Source organism: Phytophthora parasitica (assembly GCF_000247585.1).
Source record: "Phytophthora parasitica INRA-310 unplaced genomic scaffold supercont2.11, whole genome shotgun sequence".
Taxonomy (NCBI): domain Eukaryota; phylum Oomycota; class Peronosporomycetes; order Peronosporales; family Peronosporaceae; genus Phytophthora; species Phytophthora nicotianae.
In genome coordinates, this window is record NW_008648997.1 from 1,534,603 (window position 1) to 1,544,277 (window position 9,675).

The 9,675-nt window shown below is 52.2% G+C and overlaps 4 protein-coding genes across 4 annotated transcripts; 2 read left to right on the plus strand and 2 right to left on the minus strand.

Annotated features, from left to right (window-relative positions):
* Positions 1 to 174: 174 nt before the first annotated feature.
* On the plus strand, positions 175 to 429 carry PPTG_22105 (hypothetical protein; the record flags this gene model as incomplete). The annotated part of the gene is made up of 1 exon (XM_008901714.1): positions 175 to 429. One exon carries the CDS (start codon positions 175 to 177, stop codon positions 427 to 429), a length of 255 nt encoding a protein of 84 aa, XP_008899962.1.
* Positions 430 to 1,708: 1,279 nt separating this feature from the next.
* PPTG_22106 (hypothetical protein) lies at positions 1,709 to 1,801 on the minus strand (the record flags this gene model as incomplete). The annotated part of the gene is made up of 1 exon (XM_008901715.1): positions 1,709 to 1,801. The coding sequence occupies one exon, from the start codon at positions 1,799 to 1,801 to the stop codon at positions 1,709 to 1,711; it is 93 nt and encodes a 30-aa protein (XP_008899963.1).
* A 441-nt stretch (positions 1,802 to 2,242) lies between these two features.
* Positions 2,243 to 7,112, plus strand: PPTG_07422 (hypothetical protein). Its single transcript, XM_008901601.1, has one exon. It carries the CDS (start codon positions 2,336 to 2,338, stop codon positions 6,812 to 6,814), a length of 4,479 nt encoding a protein of 1,492 aa, XP_008899849.1. The 5' UTR covers positions 2,243 to 2,335; the 3' UTR covers positions 6,815 to 7,112.
* PPTG_07423 (hypothetical protein) lies at positions 6,973 to 8,653 on the minus strand. The gene has a single exon (XM_008901602.1). The coding sequence runs from the start codon at positions 8,497 to 8,499 to the stop codon at positions 7,108 to 7,110; it is 1,392 nt and encodes a 463-aa protein (XP_008899850.1). The 5' UTR covers positions 8,500 to 8,653; the 3' UTR covers positions 6,973 to 7,107.
* Between the last annotated feature and the right edge of the window lie 1,022 nt (positions 8,654 to 9,675).

Below are 9,675 nucleotides of genomic sequence, written 5' to 3' on the forward strand. Positions count from 1 at the left end.
CTGGTAGCTGCTGTTCAGGTCTACCAATAGGCGATGCAGCTCGGGGTGACGCTCGGCGTGGTGCTGAACTTGGAGTCCGCGGTTGACTCGCTGTACTAGGGAAGGGAGAACGCCTAGCTCGACTTGACGCTGCAGGTGACCTTGCTGCCCCGAGAGTAGGCTGTTGAGATGTAGATGGCGCTGGAATTGGATTCGAGCGTGCACTGGCGGTTACGGCTGGTGGTGTCCGCCGTCGTATTGGTCCTGGAGGTGGTGGTGTTCCCGTTGATGTTCGAATGCGCTCAGGGTACGGCGATACACGAGCTGAATGTGGCGATGCACGCGTGCGAGCGCCATTCCGCGCACCATTCGCCGGCGAAGTGTCAGCTGATCGAAAGCCTCTTGCGACCCCAAGCGACACGTGAGACTGAGGATCCATTGCCGTGCTGATGCAGGAAAAGTTGCTGGTGCGCGCTGCTTTGCAGCCCGCAATTGAAACCTATCTTCGGTAATGTTTCCTTATGATTTATGATAGGCTGAACGATTGCATGGGTCATTGAGCGTGGGCGATTAACCAATCGTGCAATCCAGTTTTGAGTAGAACTCACAATACAAACCCAAGTCATTAGTAGAACACCAAGTCTTTTCTTGCCACTTGTCATGATCTTATTTCGTCCTTAAACGGGTCAGTATACGTAATTGTAAATGCTGGGCGATTTGGGGGAGATTCATTCAAAGAACCGTCCTGTCCAATTTTGAGTAGAACTCACAATACGATTTGGCATCCTGAATGATATTTTGAAAGTGTTTAAAATGGGAGGTAATGAGCTACTGCTTCTTGCATGAGCTTGTTCTTGTTATATTCGAATAAGCTCTTGCTCAGAAGGCTTCTAGTAATGCTAAGTGCCTCAGACGGATCAGTTTCTGCCATCAGCTTACGAACAACAAGATTTTCCGTTCGCGGTTACCTAATCAGATCAGGTCTGATTCTGAAAACTCAAATAATTATCAGAATCAGACCAGATCTAATATGGTAGTAATAATTACTATTACTATTTTTAAATATTACTTAAAAGTTATGGTGAATACTTCGAAAAGTACTAAACGTCAGACGTTTTAGCGAATCAAATCGTTTAGCTTCTGGATAAATGATTTGATTGGCTAAAACTTCATTGCAGTCAGAAGAGACATGTCAAAGTTCAGATTCGGTTCAGAAAGCGTCACCGAAAGGATATTTAAGTAAGTGTAAAATGGATAATTGTACGACAACAGTGTATCCATGTTAGCTCTATAATTATGAATATAACTTGGATATATAAATGAATCGGGATCCACGCTTGTAGCAAGCAGTGTCAGTTTGCCCATCATATTTCCCTTGAAGTGGACCCAAGTCTTCTCTTGCAAGAGAAGACTTGTTTGGTAAGGCACGTTGGAATCCTGAATGTGCCCACTTCGAACTGAGAGAACGAGAACAAAATGAGCACGTAGTACATGTGCAAGTAGCAGCAGAAGAGTGTAATGTCTTTTAATGTTGATGTTCCTCTGCGATCATAGATTTAATCCCTCTGCTCAATCGATCCTCGCACCCGCGGTAACCTTGAGATGGCCGCTGTTCGAGCACGACCACCACCGCCATCAAGCATCATCGCACTGCTGCTGTGTGATGTCCTGGCACTGCTAGTGACGATTTTGCTGGCGCGGTGCTGTCGCTCAGACTGACGTGGCCGCTTCAGTCGTAGCAGTCGCTGCTGCGGATTCGCTTCCGACCAGCGTGCGGGTCACCACCACCAACACTGTATCGCTTCCGGTAACCGATCGCCATTTATATGTACTCCAAATATGATGCTCAGCGTTCCGTGCACACATGAGAGCCGGGTGGGGGGGGATCCATTCCGACCAGGAGTGAGTCCTCGTTTTCGCGTAGCGGCCTGATTCAGGCGCACCGTGGTCTGCCATCTTGTTTCGTGAGTAATCCGTCGCGAGACAAGCCGTTCGTCTCCAAGTCTCCAAGACGCAGATGAAACGGAGGGCCGACGTCTGGCCAAGTCGCGGTCACAGCGTGGCACATGGGATCCAGACATAGCCGTGTTCAGTCGACGTCGCAGGCGCAGTATCCGCAGACGCTCGCACTTCTGATCTCGCTTGGAAGCTGATCAACGTCTTTTTAATCTTTTGCATGGATGGGCGTGGATTCACTGCTCACTGTCCGAGTGTGTCGCTGCAACTACCATCCACCCGCGAGAGAGCTCAGTTTGAAATCTACCGACAATCGAGCAAGCTGCGAGAGCGTTCGGCTGATTAGGGTTTGCCGCTCTCCACTGGTAGTTCTCCCTTCTACACATTAATCCGCTCGACCATGCGCGTCTCGACCTTCGCGGCGCTGCTGCTGCCCATGGGCGGCGTCGTTGCTCAGACAACGACATCAACGTCGACGACGGCGACGACCAGCACTACAGCCACAGCCACGGCTACTGCCTCGTCAGGCACCTCGTCCGTCTCCAGTTACGTGCCATGGACACTCGCTGACAACGCGACTGTCTTGGCCGACCTCAGGTCGCAGCTCACCATGTGCAGCTACTCGAAAGTGGAGGAATGCATCCACGACCCAGCGCTCGTGCATGAGCTCGGCGTCCTCGTGCGTGCCCCAGGTCACTGCGTAGCCTTTGACTCGTCCTACGTGAACGTCACGACCCCTAGTGCCGCTATCCCCAACCGATACTACCCGACGTCTGTCGAGGACGCGTACGACGCAGGTTTCTCCAACAAATTCTCCGAGTGGTCGGACTCCAACCGCGAGCAGTTCGAAGTGGACTGCCCTCTACTCTACAACCAGACCATCGCCCAGGGCGACGACATGCTCTGCTGTACCGAGTCCCAGTACACAGGTCTGTCCACACAAGTCCGTATGATTCCCGGTCTGTGCTCGGCCTGTAAGGAGAATCTACGAAACATTTTCTGTCAGATGACATGCAGTCCCAACAACAGTCTCTTCCTGGACGTCAACGAGGTTCGTATCATGGGAGGAGATGACGAACACGCAGACGCCGTGTTCCCTGCCGTGGAAGAACTCACGTACTACGTGGGCAACGACTGGATCCGAGATATCTACGACTTTTGCGAGGACGACAGCTCCTTCTCTCTGCTGTGTAACCCGAACCAGGACTGCCACGACGGCTACGGCCTCATGGAGTACATGGGCAAATACGCCTACAACAGTATCGGATCCCCACTCCAGATCAACGTGACAACCATGGACAAGATGCCCGAACTCACACAGATGACCGAGTTCTGTCACTGTGACAATGTGAACGCGACCAACTGCATTCTGCCAATGAACAACAAAATGACGTCCTGTGTCGGTGTCTGTGGCTCTCTGTGTGCCGTGAGCTCCGACGACGACCGCACGTACACTGAGTCGTGTTATGGAGCTGTCAGTGCCGTTGCGACTTCAGCTTCAGGCAGCGGAAGCGCCGGCTCTGGTGATGACTCGACGTGGGCTGAGCTGAACGCGTATCTGGCTGCCAATATTCCAGTGACGGACTGGGAGCCACTAAACTACTTCCTTGTGATCTTTGGTGCAGTTGGCGCTCTGCTATTGATCGTGGGCTTCATTATCGCTGGCTGTCGTGAGCGGCGATCTCGCATTCCCAACCCGCACACTGGTACGCCTCAGATCGGACCGTACACGCCCGAGGCTCATGGTGTTGCTCATGCAATGGAGACGAACACCAAGCGTCTGAGTTATCTGGACGAACTCATGACCAACAAGCTGCGTAATTGGGCGGTGTTTGTCTCGACTGGCAACCGACCGAAGAAGATCATCCCTTGCGTGTTGTGCGTTGTCGCTGTCTGCTGTATTGGCCTGTACAACATTGAAATCGAGACGGATCCGATCAAGTTGTGGGTATCCACATCAAGTACCTCGTACCAGGAACGCCAGCACTACGGTGATCTCTTCAACCCGTTCTACCGCTCGGAGCAGCTCATTATGGTGCCCAAGGACGGAGGCAACATCTACCGTTCCGCCATCTTGAAGGAGGCTATCCGCGTCCAGAACGTGGCTGCTAATGTGGTTTACACTTCGGATGATGGCGAGACCATCACCCTGGACGACATTTGCTGGAAGGCTACGGGTACGGGCTGTACGATCAACTCGATCACTCAGTACTTCCAGAACAACATGGAGCACTTTGAGTTCTACGAGAAATATGGCCTCGAACTGGAGCACTTTAGTAATTGTCTGTACTCTCCAACGACGTCAGATGTGGCGCTTTGCACTGAGTTGAAGAATGCTCTGGAGGACGGCGACTCGCTTCCCTCGACTATGAGTGATTGTCCGTGTTTGTCCACGTTCGGATCACCCATGAACCTGTACAACACATACCTTGGTGGATTCCCTGACGGCGCTGAGAGCAACTACACGCTCTTCCTGGACTCGATTGCTTTTGTTTCTTCGTATCTGAACTACAACTACGCTGACGATGACAAGAACGAGCCTGCGATCAAGTGGGAGCGTGAGTACATCAAGACGATGAAGAAGGAGGCCGAGTCCAACTCGGTGTTTAACGTCTACTTCTACGCCGAGATCTCCGTTCAAGACGAGGTGGATGCTGAATCTAGCAACGGTATGGGTCCTGTGGCGCTGAGTTATTGTCTGATGATCATCTACATTTCTCTGGGTATCAACCGCATCAAGTTCGGCCGTGAGTTCTTCATCTCGTCCAAGATTGTGGCTGGTTTCTGCGGTGTCATGAGTATCGTGTGTGGTGTGGCGTCGACCATCGGCTTGTACATGTGGTTCGGAGTCAAACTTCAGCTAATTATTATGGAGGTCGTCCCTTTCCTGTCGTTGGCGATCGGTGTCGACAACATTTTCCTCCTCATTCACGCTATGACCGAGAAGGAGGACCAGATGCGTCGTGAACAACCGAGTCTCTTTGTTGGTCTTGAGCACAACCCGAAGGCGATTGAGGAAATCACCACGACGATCGTGTCGGAGAGTTTGGCGTACATTGGTCCCAGTATCTTCATGGCATCTGCGGCTGAATCGGTGGCCTTTGCCTTCGGTTCCATCTCTGCGATGCCTGTGGTGCTGTGGTTCGCAGCTATGGCCTGTTGCGCTGTGGCGATCAACTTCTGCTTCCAGATGACCTTGTTCCTCTCTGTTCTCACTCTGGACAAGCGTCGTGAACTGAGTGGCAAGTACGATATCATCTTCAAGCGTGCCTCGTACGTGAGGTCTCAGGCACCTGCCGCTGGTCCACAAACTCAACAGACGGCAGAGCCTCTCGTGTCGTTTGAGCCCAAGACGCCTGCACCGGAAGATGTTCGTCGTTCTGTAACCCCAGAGAACCGCACGCTGACCGATGTTCTTGGCCACTGTGTGGACGTCTACGCGTCGTTCTTGACCTACAAACTTGTGAAGCTGGTTGTGCTGTTGGCTTTCCTTGGATGGACTTTATGGTCGATCTATTCGATGGAGTCACTGGACCAAGGACTTCCGCAGAAGGAGGCGATGCCGTCTGACTCGTACATGATTGAATACTTTAATGCGCTGGACGTGTACCTGGCAACCGGTGTGCCTGTGTACTTCATTGTTGAAACGGGCTACGGACGGAACCCGGAGAAGTGGTCGTTGAACGATGAGAGTGTGGAGACGATCTTCTGCAAGTCGAAGGATATCTGCGGCACCTACTCGATCCCCAATATCATGAACGCACTGGCCAACCACGGCGACAAAACCGTCACTCACATCAGTCCCGGTACGACGTACTCGTGGATGGACGACTACTGGGGCTTCGTGAACCCTGACAGCGAGTGCTGCCGTGTGGATTCCGAGGGTGCGTATGTTCCGATCGAGAGTGGCAACGACACGTACACAACTCTGCGTGCGGAAGCTGGCACGTGTTTGGCTACGTCGGTGACTGTGCCGCCTGTACCGGAGGCGCAGTACATGTCGCTCTTCAGTATGTTCGCGACGGCCAGTGCTGGTACATCGTGCTCGTATGGTGGTGGCTCCATCTACCGTGGCCAGTTCAGCATTGACGATGAACCTATTCCGACTGTCAATGCTTCGACGCCTGCGGTGAAGATCAACAGCAGTGGCTACGGTGACGAGATCACAGCTTGGTCGTACATGGTAACGGGTACGTCCAACCCGACGCAGCAGCGCTATATCGACTCGTACAAGCAGAACCTCGCCGCGGCCGAATGGATCAGCGAAAAGACTGGCGTCGACATCTGGGTGTACTCGCTAACGTACGTGTACTTCGAGCAGTACTTGACTGTGATTGAAGACGCCTACAGACTGATCGGTCTTGCGCTGGCGGCTATCTTCGTGATCACAACGCTGTATCTGGGCAGCGTCTTCTATGCGCTGACGATCGCATTGATGGCGACGAACCTCGTGGTGCTTGTGCTGGGTCTGATGCAGCCACTGGACATTATGCTGAACGGTCTGTCGATTGTGAACTTGATTATTGCGGCTGGTATTGCAGTGGAGTTCTGCGGTCATTACGTTCGATTCTTCGCCAAGGCCCAAGGCACGGGTGACGAGCGTGCTCGCGATGCTCTGCGTCAAGTGTTCACTTCGGTGATTTTCGGTATCACTATCACCAAGGTCATCGGTCTCAGTGTGCTAACTCTTGCCGACTCGCGTGTGTTCAAGAAGTACTACTTCCGCATGTACATGATGGTGGTGCTCTGTGGTGTACTCAATGGCATGCTACTACTACCTGTGCTTCTCAGTACCATCACCGACGTGAGGAACTTTTTCCTTCGCCGGGGCTCGCAGAAGACGGAGTTGCGTTCAGCACCTGTGACTCGCGTTGATTAAGTTGGTGATCCAAGCTGCTCCTGTGCCCACGCAGTTGAGCTGTGCCTATGAGGGCATCACCGTTCCAAGTCAAGTGGTGCGGTGCCAAGGAGAAATAGAGTAGCCTGAGTGTGACTACTGCGTTGTACCAGTCGTTAAGTAAATAAATGGGGAAGCCATATGTTGCATCAACAGCTAGTTGTCAGTCTTTGCTTCATAAAGCACCAAGCACAAGGAATGGAGTCTATTGCAATGGCCTGCTAGTAGTAGTATTTACAAGAACGTCGCCATTCATCTAAGCTGGTCTTGTTCTCCTATTTAGCGGTGGTGGCAGTGTTTAGTTCAGGAAATTCGGCCGCACAGGCATCAAAATCGCCGGCCAAGAAGGCGGCGGACAACTGGCCGATAGCCTGGAGAGCGTAAAAGTGATCAATCTTACCGGCAGACTTGAGGAGTCGGTTAATAGTCGGCGAAAACACGGGGATATCGGAGAAATTGTTGTGGCGCGTATCACGCAACCACGTGAGGCGTGACTGTGCATGGGTACATCCACGCGCGTGACGCTCGGTGCTCTCGGCATTGGGACGCCAGTGAAGGAAGTGCTCCGACATCAAATGCAGCGCAGGGACATGCGGGCCCAGTCCGTCACGTACGTCATGATCCAGCGGCTCCATCCACGCATCCAGCAGCACCATCTTCTTGAATCGCTCGTCTTGGTGTGCAGCACTGAGCGCTGTAGCCGCCCCAAACGAATGTCCAGCAACACTCACATTGGTCAAATCACAGCGACCAAATATGCTGTCTGCTGTAGCGTCTTCCTTGATCGCATCCAGCACTGCGCGCACTTCACTAACACGCTGTTGCAGTTGTCCGTTGCGGAAGCGAAAGCCTGCTCCGTCAATGTCGTCCCGTACTTCTGATGTGATCTGCTGGTAATACTCAATGCGGCCAGGCTCCGGACTGCAGACGCAAGCCGATCCGTCGCAGTGGTTGGGCACCACAACCACATTTCCGTGGCTTGCGAGCTGCTGGTTCACGTATGAGTAGAGCTCGAGTGACCCAGCGAGACCATGACTGAAGATGACCAGTGACCAGCCGTCTGAACCGGCTGGAGGTGGTGCCACTGGAGCGTCTCGAAAAGCTGCGAGATGCGCGTTGTTCATGTTGTGAAAGAGCCACGCCGGCATCTTGGAGAAAACGCCCAGTCCTTGCATTAGGTGGCGGCCATGGTGTAGATACGGCACCAAGTTCTGGTTGGTGCTTTGCTTCTTAGTCTCAGACTGTAGATTGGCCGTTGACGGGTAGAAGACGCGGCATTCGACGCCCCCCAGACGCGTCGAGCGGCAGCCGATGGTCTGATAGGGACCATAGAGCTGGGAGAAGTCCGGCCAGGGGAAAAGGAGCGATGAGGCCCAAGCTAGAGCTACAAAGATAGAGCTGAGGGCCTTAAACGTTAACTGTAGCGACCAGGATGCGGAGGTGGCAGGCGTAGTAGATGCGAGTAGCACCGGACGGAGGACGCACAGACAGAGCGACGCATATAGCGGCGAGAGCTCGAGTCGTGGAGAATGCAAAATCAGCAGTAACGAGACGACGCACCAACCAGCGATTGATCCAATGTCACCAGTCGTGGTCAATATGAACTCGACGGCCAGTTGGCATGCGCACACGCCGAGCAGCAGGCGTTCCAGAAGCTGACGATGCATTTCTAGCGGAATCGTAGGCGGGATCACGACTGTAGTGTAGTGTGCTGGGAGCTGCCGATTCACTGGTGTTTGACTTTGGAGCGTAGGAATGCCACGCTACGATTATTGTGGGTCAACCGAGACACTAAAACACTTCCTATTTTGGGAGGTGACGTTTCGTTTACTAAACGGTTTAGTTTAGTAAACGTTAAACCGTTTTAAATTTAAAAATAGCAGTACAGATCACCCTGTCCTAAATAATTATTGATAAACTTTATATCCTGCTGTATGTGATACAACATCGATCCGTAGTCAAGAAAATGTATGGAGCTTAATTGATAACTTCTAAAGATTATACGTAATATCTCCACCGGGCCGAATTTGATGCTGCTTTTCGGCCTATTCGCGGCCTGTTTCGGGTTGAAACAAGCTTGTAATCGCTGTCTGCTTCAGAGATTCTTCCTCTTCGACCCGGAGTTCATTGCACACACGCGCTTGGAGTGAACGAAGCCCTTTTAGGAGGTTCTGCTCGATATCAGGGTGATCCGCTAGCTGAAAAAGCACGCATCGAACGGCATCCACTTTCTCCTTTGGGGTGAAAATAACTGCGCTTTCATCGTCCCCGCCTTCTTCCTCCTGCTCAGGACCGTTACTGGTTGTGCTGAGAAATAGATCATCCGTTGCCTCGCTCAAAAGTTCGTCTGTTGTAAGCGACTCGATCTCCGTTTATTGCTCAGCAGGATTGCAGACAAACTCGTCGACGTCCATGGGGTTACGAATCCGTAGGCGTGCCATGCATTCCATTAGATCGTTGCGAATAATTTGTTTGGTGTCTTTGCGAGACCGACGGGATGATGACCTACCCAAAACAATACCCGTGTGGCGGAAGCAGTTCAATATCAATTCACCGTCAAGATCCTTCCAGCATGACTTAACCCACTTCATTGCTAATAGTTGGTCTACGGCGTATATATCTCCATCAACTCTTTCCTCTTCTTTGTCGAGGGCGTATTGAAGCTGACGGCGGCGATAACTTCGTTTCAGTGCCCCGATAATACCAGCATCCAACGGCTGGAGTTTCGATGTAGTGTTAGGTGGGAGGAAGTAAACGCGTACATTGCTCAGTTTCAACCCGGCAACAGAGTGCGACGACGCATTGCCTAAGAGGAGTAAACCTGGCGCTTTTGCCGCTCCATA

Excerpts from the sequence above, each read along its gene's own strand:
- PPTG_07422 (XM_008901601.1), top strand. The coding sequence starts at position 2,336 with ATGCGCGTCTCGACCTTCGCGGCGCTGCTGCTGCCCATGGGCGGCGTC.
- PPTG_07423 (XM_008901602.1), bottom strand. The coding sequence starts at position 8,499 with ATGCATCGTCAGCTTCTGGAACGCCTGCTGCTCGGCGTGTGCGCATGC.